The sequence below is a fragment of the Brassica napus genome, chromosome C3 (assembly GCF_020379485.1).
Source record: "Brassica napus cultivar Da-Ae chromosome C3, Da-Ae, whole genome shotgun sequence".
In the NCBI taxonomy this organism is placed as follows: domain Eukaryota; kingdom Viridiplantae; phylum Streptophyta; class Magnoliopsida; order Brassicales; family Brassicaceae; genus Brassica; species Brassica napus.
The window spans coordinates 4754044-4770865 of NC_063446.1; the positions used below are offsets into that span (position 1 = coordinate 4754044).

At 37.8% G+C, this 16822-nt stretch overlaps 2 protein-coding genes, 1 non-coding gene and 2 pseudogenes across 3 annotated transcripts; all 5 read left to right on the forward strand.

The window, feature by feature from the left end:
* The first annotated feature begins 239 nt into the window (after positions 1 to 239).
* LOC106386623 lies at positions 240 to 5840 on the forward strand (annotated as a pseudogene).
* A 1223-nt stretch (positions 5841 to 7063) lies between these two features.
* LOC106386622 lies at positions 7064 to 9555 on the forward strand. Its single transcript, XM_013826449.3, has 2 exons — positions 7064 to 7326; positions 7715 to 9555. Exon 2 carries the CDS (start codon positions 7754 to 7756, stop codon positions 8951 to 8953), a length of 1200 nt encoding a protein of 399 aa, XP_013681903.1. The 5' UTR covers positions 7064 to 7326; positions 7715 to 7753; the 3' UTR covers positions 8954 to 9555.
* Positions 8960 to 13927, forward strand: LOC106383473 (F-box/FBD/LRR-repeat protein At5g18770). The gene is made up of 4 exons (XM_048752943.1): positions 8960 to 9292; positions 11677 to 12819; positions 12909 to 13070; positions 13139 to 13927. The coding sequence occupies exons 1-4, from the start codon at positions 8960 to 8962 to the stop codon at positions 13472 to 13474; spliced, it is 1974 nt and encodes a 657-aa protein (XP_048608900.1). The 3' UTR covers positions 13475 to 13927.
* Positions 13928 to 14153: 226 nt separating this feature from the next.
* On the forward strand, positions 14154 to 16599 carry LOC106383474 (annotated as a pseudogene).
* Positions 16600 to 16699: 100 nt separating this feature from the next.
* On the forward strand, positions 16700 to 16771 carry TRNAP-UGG. The gene has a single exon. It is a non-coding gene; the product is annotated as a tRNA-Pro (tRNA).
* The last annotated feature ends 51 nt before the right edge of the window (positions 16772 to 16822 follow it).

The following is a 16822-nucleotide window of genomic DNA, read 5'->3' on the forward strand; positions in this document are numbered from 1 at the left end:
TAAACCCAAAAAATCAAAAATAAAATATAAAATATAATACAAGTTTTTAAGATAATTTATAAATATATTTTATATATTTATTTATTTCAAAATTTAAAATAATTATTATTTGGTAAATAAATTATATTTCGGATGCTCGAATATCAGTTCGATTTTGGTTTCTCGGATTTAGAAAAATAGAAACAGTTTAGATTTTTACACATTTTAGTTTTTTTGGTTCGCTTTCTTTCGATTTGGTTTTTGATGCCCTGGTGAACGGTTACAAATGTAAAATTATAATCTTTTATTTGTTTTCCGCCCAATATATTGCTAATGCTTATTTTTACAGCGAAATATGGTGAGCAGCTAGCAAATAAAGTTCCTTTTATTCCCAATAAACGTCATATCCTAAATAAATAAGAGTGCCTTTTACAGTTCGCTCAAATTCACTACTTTCCCGGCGGCAAAAGTCTCCTACGCGGACGACTTCGATTTTGCTGTTGCTTGAAGTTGTTCAAACCGGTTCGTGGACTGTATTCAATCTGTTTCTTTTTTTTTTTTAAAGAATAGTAGTTAGTTGATTTGTATTTATAATGTATCTGAGCTTAGAGTAGGGTTGCTGGCACTTTAGCCCAATATTAGATTTAGGTTTGTTAATGTATAAGTGAGTTAGATTTGGGGTTGAAATGTTTATACTATAACTTTTCTGTTGTCGTTGTTGTGTGTTTGAATTTTTTTTTTTCTAAGTGTCCTTGTTTCAACAGATTCTTGCCTTGTTATACTTTTATATGTGAGAGTATCTGATGACTGGAAATGAGACTTCTTCTGGTGAGAAGAGAAAGAGGAGCATTACTGAAAACTGCAGTGCTGAACAAAACAATAGAAGAGGTTACAATGTTACAGAAAGGGGAGAAGGGCTGATGATACAACCAGAGAGTACTGAATGTGCTGGTCCAAAATTTAACGACTTCGAGAAGCTAAGGGAGAACGCAAACTATGCAGCTGGCGAGACTTGGGCTCTTTACGATACAGCGGATGGGATGCCTAGAGAGTATGCTAAGATCAGAAGAGTTTCAGCTCCTTCCTTTGGGCTTAGGATCACATACTTAGAGCCTGATCCAGATAATGAGAAAGAGATCCAGTGGTTTGAACAAGACTTGCCTGTTTCTGTTGGTAAGTTCAGACTTGGGAGTTCTGAGAACACAAAAGACCGTTCCAGATTCTCTCATCCTATCCAAATCCAATGCAATGAAGGAGGAACCAACTCTGGTCATTTCACTGTTTCACCAAGAAAAGGAGAGACCTGGGCCCTTTTCAAGAACTGGGATATTATCAAGTGGTCTTCAGAGCCAGATTCTCACCGCAGTTTTGAGTACGAGTTCGTCCAGATTTTGTCTGACTACGCAGATGGAGCTGGTGTATACGTTTCATACTTGCATAAAGCAAAAGGGTTTGCAAGTGTCTTCTTTCGAGTGGGAACTGGTCCTGAAGACATACTTCTTATCTTAGCTCACAGTTTGTATCGATTCTCCCACAGGATTCCTTCCTTCAAGCTGACTGGATTTAAAGGAAAAGATGCTTACGAGCTGGATCAAGCTGCGTTACCAAAAACAATCCTGCCTACAAACTCTGTGAGAACAGAAAGCATAAAGGCCAGGCCATCTACTTTGCTAGGAAGGGGAACGTTTTCAAGACTGGTCAGATTTGGTCATTTTACAGTGGCAATGATGATTTGCCTCTACACTACTGTAAGATTCAGAAGATCACTTATACTCAAGTACTCGAGCAGGAGCCAGTTCTCAAACTACACATAAGCAGGCTCAAAAAAGCAACTCCTTCCCCCAAGGACGTCATCGACTGGGAAGATGGGAAAATGCCTCTCGGCTGTGGAACTTACTACCCTAAAACGGTTCTCGAAATCATCACTCCAGATGCTGTTTCGCATCAGGTAATGATGCCTCAAATCTCGTTAGGTGGAAAAGAATATACAATTCTCCCCAAAACTGGTGAAGTTTGGGTGATATACAGATACTGGAGACGTGACATCGAGGCTGAGAGGTTGGATTATTGTACTTATAACATTGTCCAAGTTCTTGATGATACCTTGGACTACAAGGTCTTGCTACTGGGGCGCGAGTCTGGTCATGATCGAGGTGAATTCTATGAAATTAGTTGGTTCAAGGAAGTTAAGAAGTATCAGCATTACGATGATGATGGGTGGGCAGAACCAATATTCACCATCCCGAAGACGGAAAGGCTTAGATTCTCTCATCAGGTTCCTGCTTCACGTGTGACCAAAGAGAGGTTTGGAGATTTAGAAGACCTTTTTAAAGTTGAATCTAGAGCATTGCCTATAAACCTCTTAGGTCACTGAACACATGAAGTGGGAAAGGAAGAGAGGCTAGCGATTCTTTTTTTTTTCTTTTTTGCTAGTTTATTTTGGTTAAGAATCCTAAGACTTTTTCTATGATGTTTCTCTATGTAGCACGGGGACGTCTATTTAGCTGCCGTACTGGTACCGGAAACGTTTCGGGGACGGGTACTTCACGGGGACAGCACTGGTACGGTTTGGGGACGGTTAGACAACATAGCTATGAGTAAGACTAGTTTTCACGGGACATAATCCTTGTGCAATTGTTTTTTAACTGTCACTGTTATCTTGTTTCTAATTTTAGTTGGCAAAATAGACATATTATAGTAAATTATATCTAATTATGTTATATTCACTATATAAATTTATTTTTTTATAAATATTTTATATTTTTTACTAGTATATATTTGCCGTACATGTATCCATAATTTTTAAATTTTCCCGTTTTTCGTCCCCGTTTCCGTCCCGGTGCATCATAGATGTTTCTTATCTATGATATGATTTGAATCTAGTTATAAGTATAACCACAGATTTGACAAAAAAGAGGATCCATCTACAAAATTATTTTGTAGAGATTTATCATTTAATAGCTGTATAAAAACAATATAAAAATAACTATATTTAAACATAGTAGTAATAAAGTTAGTGCAGTAAACAAAAATGATAAAAGCATCTATCTATAACTATAAAGTTGAAGTATCTGTCTTTTTAGGCTGTCCACGAGAGGAGGGGAAATAGTGACACGTCAGCGTTTCTTAAGTTGTTGTCTCTGGATTCCATTGTTTTGTTGGGCCTTACAGCATGCAGCCCATCACGTGTTTTAGAATATAATGGTGACTAAACGCCCCGTTTAGGATTAGGTTTACGCGGAGTGCTTCTCGTGTCTCCAGATCGAAAGGCGACACACCTCTTGCGCAGCTGGCCTTCCGTCTCCTTCGTCGCAAGCACTCAAAAACCGATCAATCAATCATCTTTAACCCCCCCCCCCCTTCCATTAATCTATCACCCACGATCTGGATTCAATGCGATATTGTTGATGTGCAAGGCGTTTGAGTCGACTATAAAAAGGTATGCATTATTCTCTCGGAGACTACATCTCATTCGTTCTTAACTCATCAGAAAATACAGTGCTTTCGGTAACGTGACTTATATGATATACTGCAGATTTCACGACATCATCTTTATGCTACCCGAGAACTTGGACTGAGATAGAAAATAATTGAGCTTTGATATGCTTTAAGTTTTAGATCTTTCAGCCTCATGTCATGTTCATATGTCAGATTTTTTGAAAAATTTGACTGAGTGGAATATGCATTCTTCCGCAAAGGATCGTGAATATGACTCAAAGAGACATGTATGTTCATGATTGAAACAACGATGGTTTCGTTTCTTTCTCTGAATGTGTCTTCTCTTTTGAATTAATCCATGGACGAGAGCAAGCTCAAGAGATGCTCCACTTCATCCACCCATGTAATTTTCTTCTTTTTTGTAATCACTTTTATTTTATCTATTTATAGTTTTTGTTTTGTTTTTCTTAGGCTGAAGCAGCTGATTAGGCGACAGATCCTTTGCAAAAGGGTAAGAAAATAATTGAGTTACACACTTTCTGAGATGCTTTTGTGGTCCATATTTTTTTATTCTAATTGAGCATGCGGCTCTGTAACATTTAATACAGAGAGCGTAGGTACAGAGCTTTTGGAGACTTTGGTTTAGTATGGTTAAGATGGACCTTGGAGATGAATATATTTTCTCGGTCCTAACTCCTTTTGGATTCTTTCCTTTAGTACTTCAACAGCAGCTCTGTCAATGGCATCTTTATATGGAGAAAAATCGCCTCTGTTGACTTAGATTAGGGTCCTTCACCAATCTACAAGCAGTTTCTTACGCCAGGCGGTGTATTCACAACTATAAAAGGTCAGTCTTCATCCCTTGAAAATCATTCTCTTCATTCGTAAAACACCAAAGAAAACTTATTTAAAGTATAATGGCTAATTCATCAATCCTTCTTGCTGATTTGAAAGACGGGCGATGTTCCTCCACCGTTGAGGTGCGACTGCTCAAATTCTTGGCAGCAAGGAACGTCAAACTCGGTGGTGAGCTGATGGCATCGATATGCTTCTCCTCATGATTCTAAGGTTATTATGTTCTTAAAACTCATGATTATCAGACCTTTGCATTCATATATTCATTGAATCACTTTTAAATGCAAAATTTAGAACCCGTCGGTTGATTATGATTTCTTCTTCACCTCATGATTATAAGACTTTTGTATTCATATCTTCATTGAACCTCTTTTGAATAATAAATTTAGAACCCGTTAGTTGATTATGAATTCTTCTTCACGTCTGTTTCACAATGCCACATCAGAGACACATAGCTGTTTCGACAAGGAGACTTATGCAGGGGAAAGTTACTTTACAAGTAAGTATCTTGGTGATTATTAAATGATTAATTATATGAGTACGTTATATTACTTATCCTGCACTCAATCTGCCTGGATATTGTTCATCCATGTAGGCTGGTCTCCAAAGACACTGGGAATACATCAGCAGCTTCACTTTTTAGAGGCTACGTAAAGGTTGAACGTTTGACCATGGCTGATCACAACGAGTTTATTATCACTACTCCATCTCAGGTTGTACAACTAGCTTTAGAATTTGTTAGTCCTGCATTTTTGAACTTTGTATGTGATTCTAATATTCAAAGAATGTAGGAGATTGACTTCGTTTGCCTGCACCTGGAAGGTCAACGACATCGAGATGGACAAAGGGTGGTGTTAAGTTTCTTGCTCCAAGTGTACCAAGAAACTTCAATGGACTGTCTCATCCTTTACCTGCGTGCACTGCAACAATACTAATGTTGTTGGTGTCCTCCAGTATGTATCATTCAGTAACATTTTATTATCAATCATTTGCACCAAAAGTCCACACACGCAGATATACCCCTGATTTTAAATGCATGTTTACTGACTGATATCGTGTGGAGATGACCATTGCTAATGATACTGCTGAAGGTCTATTTGATGGTTTTGATTGGGAAATGACAAACTTACATAACATCAGTGCTTGTGAAGCTGGTTCTGTTGGTACGTCAATTTCAGCGCATATCATTATCCACCAGTTTGCTCTGAATATGTTCTAATATACTTCCAACCAATCATTGATCACTTAGGTTGGAGAGTTTGTGAACCCACAGGAAACTCAGGTCCCCCCCCCCCCCCCATTTTTTTGCAGACATGCAGGAAGCATAGTCACTGGAGCAGCTCCAAGTGGTGCCGACAATATAAGAAGCCTCCAGCTGGAGCAGCTTCCAAGATGGCCAAGAAAGCATGGATGGCATAGGTTAAGATAATAAGAGCTCTGGATGCAGTATTTCCTATTTAAATAACACATCAGTGTTTCTTTACAATTTTAGTTTTGTTTTCCCCCTCTGGAGCTATGTTTGGTTCGGACAATCTTTATAAAATTTAAGTTCTTTTTTTAAAACAAAATATGTCTAAGTTAAATTAGTCGATATATTACTCATGTCATTTAACTACTCAAGATTAGTGTTTTTGTTTGTTTTTGTCTAGGATCCATTACTTAGGATTAGTTTAAGTACGCGACATTCAAATTCTACTTCAAATAAAAAGAGGTTTTAAGGGTCAACTATCAGAGTTGTCTTGAACAAGATTAACATGAAAGATCTGTGAATTGAAACAAGGAATCAAACCCAAATACCACTCCTTACGAGTCCACAACAAAATAAACTCCAAGTGACCCCCAAATATGAGCTAAACATCTTTAAAAACAACTAACATCAAGACAATTCTAATCCACCAAGGCCGTCCTAGATTATAGTAAGACCCTGTTCAAAAAAAAAATATTGACTATATATTTAACAATGTAATGAAATAATTTTAAGAATTAATAGTTTTATCTATAAATATTTGAGGTTTCTCTTCGAATTATAAACTATAAATTTAATAATACATGAATTTTAAACCAAATTTATGTATTGGTTTTGAAAAAATTTCTTAATATTTTAATTTTATTTTTAGACTTGGACCTCGCTCAAGTGTTCCACTAGCACACGTTATTAAACGATCATGCATACCACCTATATTTTTTCTTTCAATCAAACAATCCACCCAAACATAATTACATACAAAAAGACATTAACATACAATATCACCCCCATTAGTAGTCATAACACACGAACAAAAAAATCAAACAACAATTCCCATAGATCAATGAAAATTAAAAACATTGAATCTAATATATTTTCCTCTTTTAAAACTTTTATGTCACGAATTCCAAAAAAGAATCTTAAACATAAATCTAATAGCGATATGAAAAAAAAATATATATATATATATAATTTAACTTACTGAATTAAAGACATAATATAAAACAATTTAACAAAAAAACGTCAATGAAATATTCTAAAAGTTTTACAGCCCAAAAATAAAAATAAAACATAGCTCTACTAAAATAATCTACACAATCGTTTTAAAAAAAACAATAACAAAAATAATGATTTATACATAATATATATCCAAAAATTTCAAAACAAAAAAATAAATATAAAAAGAATATTTTATATAGAATATTATAATTTTATATATCACAAATAAATTATATCCCGACCCTAGTATAGTAATAAAGGAAAAATGTTACAGACTTACAGAGAAAAAAATGGAAATTTTCAAAATTCAAATCCTAAGGATAATAATGGAGTAAAGAAAATAAGGAAGCTGTTTTAAGTGCAAAAGCTTGGGCTTGTTGGGCTCATAATGATCGTTAGCCCATTTATAGTGTTCTTCTTTGATATATTTTCCCGCCAAAATGAATTGGGGAATTAGGGCTCTTTTTAGTGCCGTGAAGTGTTGAGAGTGAGGCAAAAACTGTAAAAAGAGTGAAACTGTTCCTTATCCTCCACCAAAGACGACGGAACCTTGCCCCACAGTACTCTCCGACGTCGATCTCTTAAACAGAGTGAGCTCCTTAAACGTTGCTCTTCTTTCATTCAGTATACTTTCATGGATTGTATCTTCGAATTTTCTTCCGATTTTGAAAATTTCAGCTGTCTTTGTGAAATTGAATATTGAATTTGTGCCTAAGGAATCAATTGCTTATAGTACCATTTTCGCATCCGAATTTAGGGTTATTGCTAAATCTAGGGTTGTTGGTGTTCTCGTTTTTTTTTTATCCATCTAAATCGTCAGATTTGGGTTTCCATAGATGCTTATTATGGTTTGTGATGCTCTACTTGGCGCTTGAAAATACTTGTAACCACTTATGATTTAGGGAGCTTGAGCATTATCTAATCAGTACTAAAGTATTATCTAATCAGTACTAAAGTAATATAATGTTTCTTCCGCAGGAGGTGAAAGTCGTCTTGTGCTTATACTTTATTTGTCTGATGATGGATATCACTTCGAAAAGGCAAGCTGTCTCAGAGACTTTGATCAAAGGGACCGGTACTGCAGCATTGTATTCTGCTTCTGATGAAACTGTTCACTCCCCTCGTTTGAGTTGTGTTGGCGACAAGAGAAAGAGGAATGAGCATGATGGGTCAAATGGTGACACTGCTGGTCTCAAGTCTAACGACTTTGAGAAGCTGCGGAAAGAAGTAAACTTTTTGGTTGGGCAGACTTGGGCTCTTTATGATCAAGTTGATGGGATGCCTAGGTTGTATGCCCGGATCAGGAAAGTTGCAGCTCCTATCTTTGAGTTAAGGATCACGAACTTAGAGCCAGATCCAGATGATGAGAGAGAGATACTATGGTTTGAACAAGACTTGCCTATTTCTGCTGGGCAGTTCAGGCTTGGGAAAAATGAGGACATGAAAGACATTTCGATGTTCTCACATGTTATACATTGCAAGGAAGGAGGCAACACTGGTCATCTCACTGTTTCCCCAAGAAAAGGAGAGACTTGGGCATTATTCAAGAACTGGGATATTATCAACTGGTCTTCAGAGCCAGACTCTCACGGCAGTTACAAGTATGACATCGTTGAGATCTTGTCTGATACCACTGATGGAGCTGATGGTGTATCTGTTGCGTTCTTGCATAAAGCAAAAGGCTTTGCTAGCGTCTTCTTTCGAATGGGAACTGGTGATGATTCAGACATAGTTCAGATTCTGCCTCAGGATATATATCAATTCTCCCACATGATCCCTTCCTTCAAACTGACAGGCTTCGAAGCAAAAGGTTTACCAAAAGATGCTTATGAGCTGGACCAAGCTGCGTTACCTGCAACAACAGTCCAAGAGAAACCCGTCCCTTCCCATCTAATCCCAGTCCCTAAACCAGAAGCTCTCTGTCTTCCGAGCAGTGAAGGAAAAGTTATTAAAACTGGTCAGTTCTGGGCATTTGGTGGAAATTACGATGACACGCCTAGGTACTACGGTAGGATTCAGAAGATCACCGTAAATCAGACATTCGAGCAGACAGCAGAAACAAAGGTGCATGTATGTCGTTTAAAGGCTACTTCATTCCCTCAGAATGTCATCAAGTGGAAGGACAAGAGCATGCCTGTTGGCTGTGGAACATTCTCGATGCATAAAAATTGCTCAACGCTCTATCCGCAACACCTTACACATCAGATATTTCCTTAGACCTCTATGGATGGAAATGAATTTACCATTCTCCCCAAGGTTGGTCAGTTGTGGGTGATTTACAGACTTTGGGCTCCTCACTTTGGTGTCGGAGCACTAGACGAACACTGCTTGGACTTTGACATGGTCCAAGTTCTTGATGACGCCTTTAACTACAAGGTTTTAGCGCTGGAGCAAGTCTTGGTTACTAGTGAAGAGAAGAATAAGTTCTTTAGAGCGGCTAAGAGTAGGCCATCTTATTGTTATGATGAGGATGGGCCAGGAGTGATATTTACAATCCCACAGTCGAAAATGCTCAGATTCTCTCATCCGATTCCTGCTTCCCCTGTAACCAAAGAGGTAGATGGAGAGATGATAGTGCTCTCTGAAGTTGATAAGAAAGCGTTACCTTATGGGTGGTGACCGTTGAGCAAAGGATGTGAGGGAAGGGTTCCTTTTTGTTAGCTTTTTTGGTGTTCTTTGCTGGAGAGATATAAAGACGCTTAAACTTGAGTCTTTTCTTTGGTTGGTTCTAAATCTAACGGGATAGTATGTAGTTTGACAATGTATGAAAATACTTTCTCCATGTGGTTTGTTGATGAAAACGCTAGAATCTTTGGTTAGTTTCATACGTAAACGATAAACTCTCACTTGTCACCATCTTTGTTCGATCACTCGTGTGTTTAAGCACACAAGATTTACCCAGTTTCAAGTCTCAACTGAGAGTGCTACTTGATCAGAAATCCACTAGAAAACTTCGTTGAACACAATTTGTAAGTGATAAAGCTGCGTCTCTTCTCATAAACCTTTCTTAGCCCTAATGTCTCAGCTATGATCTCTCTATGTACAACTATCACATGTGCCATGCTTCTCTCTCTCTCTCCTCTGCTTTCACAGAAGAAGACAAAGTTAGTAACATTTTCTTTTCTTGGGGAAAGTCACACGGCGCAGCGGAAATACTAATGGTCGTGTTCCCCTGACCTTCTGCGAACCTGTGAAGAAAATACTTCGACGATGGCAAGATATCAAAGTTGCGATAACTAAATGAGACACACAATTTTTACGTGGAAAACCTCCACGATGTGAGAAGGAAAAACCACGGGACCGTAGTCCACTCAAAAATCCACTATATAAATGGTATGAGTACAACCACGTCCTCCCTGTTCAACAGCCTGAACAGAACAGAGAGTCTAGCTACAAAGAGTTATCTCCAACACAAACAACAACAACAAGAGAGCAACACAAAGCTTCAAAACCGGCAGCAACCAAACGACCTCAGCTCACAAGGATTCCGGCATCCAGAGACTAATCCAACCGTACAAATCCAAGATAAACAAGTCAACAATACCTTCGCCAAATTTCAGCTCAAGAATAGAAGATCTCACCGTCGGATTTACCAAACACCCAAGACTGTCCCGCTGAAGAACTGTGACGACCAGCTTCACTAAAACCCAGACAACAGAAGATCCAACCGTTGAAATCCAAATCCCTTCGGTGAATCTCTAACCCACTGACTGAAGAAGCTTCCCACAAAATATCAGCCCGATCAAGTTCCGTTTGATCCTCCAAAACCAGTCTTGAAATAGCCTGACGAGTTTTCTCCTTTTTCTCTCTTCTTTCTCTCTTTTGTCTCTCTCTCTAAACTCTATTATTGTGAGTCTACAGTGCAAAGGGTCATGAGAATTATTATTATGTCTCATGCCCACTTGGTTCTCTCCATCTAGGAGGGACCCAACATCTTTGTCAATAGCTGAGACCTTCTCCTAGGGTTAATATAAGAACATAAAACTTTTATATCGGATTAACATGACTACTATAAAAGAGATTTGAATTAATCCAATTATTATCGATTGGTTTCAAATTTTAAACCATGATAAATTCTGACTTGATTCCAGTAAATTGAAACATTGGAATGACCCTAGTTTATCCGTTTTTATAGTTTGTATATATATATATTAATGTAATTATATAAAACATGTCTTACATTGAATAACAGAAAATGATATTAAAAAGTACAATTCTCTCAAATAACATATTTTTAAATTTTTGTCACAAAAATAACCATAAAAAAATGACCAAAATAGCTTCTTTTTATTTTGAACATTTGAGTATTTATTTTATTTTATTTTTTTTTTTTAAAAAAATTTGAAACTTTATCCTTAAACCCCACCCCTTAATTCTAAATCATAAGTCTAGATTAGTTAAACATAAGGTAAAAATATATCTTTACTCTTTAATAAAACTTATTTTGGTTATTTTTTTCGTTGAGTGATATTAATTGGTTATAGACTTATCTTTATTTTTAGATCTAAAAAAAATAAATAAAAATTAAAAATCATCGACCAATCAAATTATAACAATTTTGTAAGAGTTTACTTATGATCGACACAAAAGTCAATAGATGGACTTCTCAATTAATATATAGTAGAATTTAGATGACTCATTTAGATGAACCATTTACATATACAAATAAACAATCACATAAAATTTGGATAGATCATCTACATAAATCATATAAATGGATCATTTGGATGGATATGACAGATGATGAAACAAACACCCTCTAAATGTAAAAAAAAATGTTAGTCTTGTGTTACCATTTAAAAGCAAGGGTGTTTGTCTAATGGTAGATTCCTCGCTTTGGGTGCGAGAGGTCCCGAGTTCGGTTATCGGAACGCCCCCCTTTTTTTTACATATTTACGGCTGGCAAATTTTACTGAACTTTAAAAACCCTAAAACTTAAGGGAGACGATCACTTGATAGATCGAATAAACAGGAGAGAGCTTCAATGGAGAAGTTCTTCTATAAGTCCCAAAAGCGGTAAGCCCTCTTTCATCTTCTTCTCTCCTTCCTTGCTTGTTTGTCTGTTACTCTACCCTGTTTACCTCTTGGAACGCAGTAGCTTTTGTAAGGAAGTTAAAAGTTTCGATTTTTGTAGTAATCTTATCAAGTTACGTGTCGCTTCTAGGTCAGTTCGAGAAGGAGGAGTAGTTATCAGAGGGGAAGATAGGATAAGCTTATTACCTGAACCGTTGTTATGTCACATACTCAGCTTTCTCACCACCGACCAAGCGGTTCGGACAAGTGTTTTGTCCTCAAGATGGAGACATATCTGGAGATGGGTCCCTAGGTTAGAACTAGACAGCTTTGATTTCACAAACGACAAAGTCTGTGTGGAGTTCATCGACAAGTTTCTTGCTTTCCAAGGCAAGTACTACTTGCGTGAGTTCAAATTAACCATTGACCACGATTTCTTCGATGGTGAGGCTTGTCTCAGTATAGTGGATATGAGGAAGCTTGAACGTTTCCAAGTCGAGAACCGGTTTAGACTCAATAGCATATTTTACATAGCGACACCCTTAAAGCTTTCCTTGTGTGAGGCATTGGTCTGCTTAAAGCTCCAATTTGTTAGGCTGTATGATTTGAAGTCTCTTTCCTTGCCCTGTCTCAAGATCATGTTCCTGGAAGACGTTGTTCTGCCTAGCGACGCGGCTGCAGAGGAGTTGATCTCTTGCTCGCCGGTTCTAGAAGTTTTGAAGATATGCCTGAGTAAAGATGATTTCGTGGTAGCTTTACGTGTCTGCTCACTGTCACTAAAGAGCTTCACTTTAAAACGAGCGGAACCTGTTCATGCTGATGCTCGTGCTGTTATACATTCAGTTGTGATCGATACCCCAAAACTCGAGTATCTGAGTCTCATGGATTACTACGAACTCGTAAGCTTCGAAAGCTTTGAGATAATCAGTATGGCTGAGTCTGTCAAAGTTAATTTAGATTTCAATTTTGTGATGACAAGAGAGTACTTTTCGGGCATGGAAATCCTCTACAATCTTCTCAAGAACTTTTCACGTGTTGGAGATGTGACCATGTCATGGAGAACTCTGCAGGTATATATAAACTTATAATAAAGCTCTAAACTTTCGTATTTTTATTATTGTGTCTTATTTTCTCATTCGTGCTCTTCTCTTTCTTACAGTTTATATATGTCCTCTATCATAAGGATCCACTCCCAAAATTTCATGCCTTGACCCGTTTGCGTGCCACTATGTGCTTAAACACATTGCCTGATCTGTTGCCAATTGTTCTTGAGACCATGCCGAACCTGAAACACTTGTCATTGGTAACAATTTGCTTAAACGTGTTGCAAGTTCTTATCTAAGGAAGATTTTTTATCTAGTTTGAATTCTGTCGACTTGTGTTTTACAGGAGCTGTTTCGTGATTTATGGTTGGGAAGGTTGTCTGAATTCTCCACTGTGCTGCCTCGTTGTTTGGTATCGTCTCTTGAATCTGTTGAAATGGAAAGCCCGGTCACGGAGATAGCTACTGAATTGTATTTGGCTAGATACTTTATGAAGAACTCTACAACACTCAAGAAGCTCGTGCTACGTTTGAATCAGTCTTCAACTGGAGAGAAACACAAGCCTGGTGTCTTGGAACAACTCATTAAATCTCCAAGACGCTCTACTTTGTGTCAGTTGGAAGTTATTACTGTGGTTCCAGCGTCTGAGGAGGATGTCTATGTAAAATCCAATAGGTTCTAGAGCTGGATTTAAATAAGTGTAAACATATGCAAAGTATGGCTTAAGACTCCATTTGGTTTGGTTGAATGTTTTTTGAGTACCTTTATAATTTAGGGATTAACCGAGGGTTCTTAGCGGAAAAATTCGTTTTTACAGTATAAGTGTAATGAGATTCGGTTTTGGTAGGAAAATTCGTTTTGCGATTTTGACGGAAAAACTTGATTTTACGGTATTGGTGGGATTTTTTTTTTTTTTTTTTGCGGTTTTGACGGAAAATTCTATTTTTGTGGATTTTAGCGGGAAAACTTAATTTACAGTTTTGGTGGAAAATCTTGTTTTACTGTTTTGGTGGAAAGACGAAAAATCTCATTTTGGCAAGAAATCCTGCTTTTTCGGTTAGCGGAAAATCTTGATTTTTTTTGTTTCAGTGAAAAGACTCAATTTTACAATTTTCTAAGAAAAATTCATTTTTGAAATTTTAACCATATACCAAATATTTGTTGTTTACAAAAAAAAAAAGTATCTAACAGGGTTCAACCCTGTCAAAACTCTGTATTTCTTTAATCCAACTCTAAGTTAGCCATGAATAGTTTATGAGTAATGCATTATGGTTAGGGCTCCTAATTATTTGGATGGGCTGGACTAACCCTAAATCTCTAAACCCTATATAACATCCCTAGTTATAAGCAATAGATGATATGTTATTACTTCCAAGATTATGCACATAGAACATGTTAACGCTAATATCATGCTCTGGTTTGATTATGACATATGCGTCTGTTTTACGTCACTTAAAAGCTTGACTACTTGTTGAGTTTGCCCAGTTGAAAAGTAGTTTGAAAATAAAGAAGCTGTTTTTGATGCAAAATACAAAATATTTAGCTTGGACTTGTTGGGCTCATAATGATCGTTAGCCCATTTATACTCTTCTCTCTAAGATATTTTCCCGCCAAATTGGATTGGGGAATAGAGCTTTGTTATCCACCAAAGACGACAGAACCTTGCCCACGCCACAGTACTTTCCGACGTCGACCATAAACAGAGTGAGCTCCTTAAACGTCGTTCTTCCTCCTTACCCCGCGTTAAGTCTAGGGTTTTAGGTGTTCTCTCTCTTTTTGTACGTCAGATTTGGGGTTTCCAGAGATTCTTAATATAGAGCTCTTATTATTATTTTTATTATGGTTTAGTGATGCTCTACATAATCTACACTTGTTTTAGGCGCTTGAAAATACCTAGCCCCTTTTGATTCAGGGAGATTGAACATTATCTTATCAATGTTAAAAGTATATACTGTATTTTCCGCAGGAGGAGGAGGAAGTGGTCTTCTTGTGTGCTTATTATACTTTTATTTGTTTGATGATGGATATCTCTTCGAAGGAGCTTCTTAAAAGGGAAGCTGTTTCAGAGAATTCGATGAAAGGGACCGGTACTGCAGCATTTTATTCTGCTTCTGCTGAAACGGTTCACTCCCCTCGTTTGAGTGGTGTTGGCGACAAGAGAAAGAGGAACGAGCATGGTGTGTCAAATGATGTCAGTGGTGGTCTCAAGTTTAACGACTTTGAGAAGCTGCGGAAAGAAGTAAACTTTTTGGCTGGGCAGACTTGGGCTATGTATGATAAAGTTGATGGGATGCCTAGGTTGTATGCCCGGATCCGTAAAGTTTCAGCTCCTTCCTTTGAGTTGAGGATCACACACTTAGAGCCAGATCCTGATGATGAGAGAGAGATACTATGGTTTGAACAAGACTTACCTGTTTCTGCTGGGCAGTTCAGACTTGGGAAGAATAAGAACATGAAAAAAGACTGTTCGATGTTCTCACATGTTATACATTGCAAGGAAGGAGGCAACACTGGTCATCTCACTGTTTCCCCAAGAAAAGGAGAGACTTGGGCATTATTCAAGAACTGGGATATTATCAACTGGTCTTCAGAGCCAGACTCTCACGGCAGTTACAAGTATGACATCGTTGAGATCTTGTCTGATACCACTGATGGAGCTGAGGGTGTATCTGTTGCGTTCTTGCATAAAGCAAAAGGCTTTGCAAGTGTCTTCTTTCGAATGGGAACTGGTGATGCAGACACATTTCGAATGGGAACTGGTGGTGAGGCAGACACATCTCAGATTCTGCCTCAGGATATATATCAGTTCTCCCACATGATCCCTTCCTTCAAAGTTCAAACTGACAGGCTTTGAAGCAAAAGGCTTACCGAAAGATGCTTATGAGCTGGACCAAGCTGCGTTGCCTAAAACAATCGAAGAGAAAGACGTCCCTTCCCATCTAATCCCAAGGCTTTCCGAGTAAGCATACGAGAAAGGTTTTTCAAACTGGTCAGTTCTGGGCATTTGGTGGAGATTACGATCACACGCCTCGGTTCTATGGTAGGATTCAGAAGATCATCCTAACTCAGGCATTCGAGGAGGCAGCAGAATTCATTCCCTGAGATTGTCATCAAGTGGAAGGACAAGAGAATGCCTGTCGGTTGTGGAACTTTCTCGGTGCCTAAGAGTTGCTCAATATTCGTTCCAGAACTCCTTACACATCAGATATTTCCTCAAGCCTCCATGGATGGAAATGAATGTACCATTCTCCCCAAGATCGGCCAAGTGTGGATGATTTACACAGAATGGGCTCCTCACTATAATTTGGTAGCACTAGAAAAACACACTACTTGGATTTTGAAGTCGTTGAAGTTCTTGATGACGCCTTGAACTACAAGGTTTTAGCTTTGGAGCGTGCCTTGGTTAGTAGTGAAGACAAAAATCATTTCTTCAGAGCAGCTAAGCGTAGGCCATCTTATTGTTATGAGGAGGATGGGACAGGAGTGGTATTTACAATCCCACAGTCGAAAATGCTAAGATTCTCTCATCCGCTTCCTGTTTCTCGTGTAATCAAAGAGGTAGATGGAGAGATGGAAGTGCTCTTTGAAGTTGATAAAAAAGCGTTACCTCATGGCGCATAAGGATGTGAGGGAAGGGTTCCGTTTTGTTAGCTTTTTGGTGTTCTTGACTGGAGATATAAGAGAGTTTAAACTTAGCCTTTTCTCCATGATTGTTCTTTTGTTGGGTTTAAATCTTGTATTTTGACAATGTAGGGAAAAGACTTTCTCTATGTGGTTCATTAGAATGAAAAGTTTAAGCACTGTAAATTTGCAGCAAGTCTAAAGATGTTATTGTAAGATCGGAAGGAATTATGTTTAAGTTTCAGCTTTGCGTTGTCCTTAGCCTACTGTTATCATCTAACATCAAGGGCGTTTGGTCTAGTGGTATGATTCTCGCTTTGGGTGCGAGAGGTCCCGAGTTCGATTCTCGGAACGCCCCTTTTTTAACATATATTTTACAGCCGTGACATTTTAGTGAGAAAAAGAAAAC

Coding starts and splice junctions, on each gene's coding strand:
- LOC106386622 (XM_013826449.3), top strand. CDS start 7,754: ATGATGGATATCACTTCGAAAAGGCAAGCTGTCTCAGAGACTTTGATC.
- LOC106383473 (XM_048752943.1), top strand. CDS start 8,960: ATGGATGGAAATGAATTTACCATTCTCCCCAAGGTTGGTCAGTTGTGG. Junction 9,293..11,676: donor CTTCCCCTGTAACCAAAGAG/GTAGATGGAGAG, acceptor CTAAAACTTAAG/GGAGACGATCACTTGATAGA. Junction 12,820..12,908: donor TGTCATGGAGAACTCTGCAG/GTATATATAAAC, acceptor TCTTTCTTACAG/TTTATATATGTCCTCTATCA.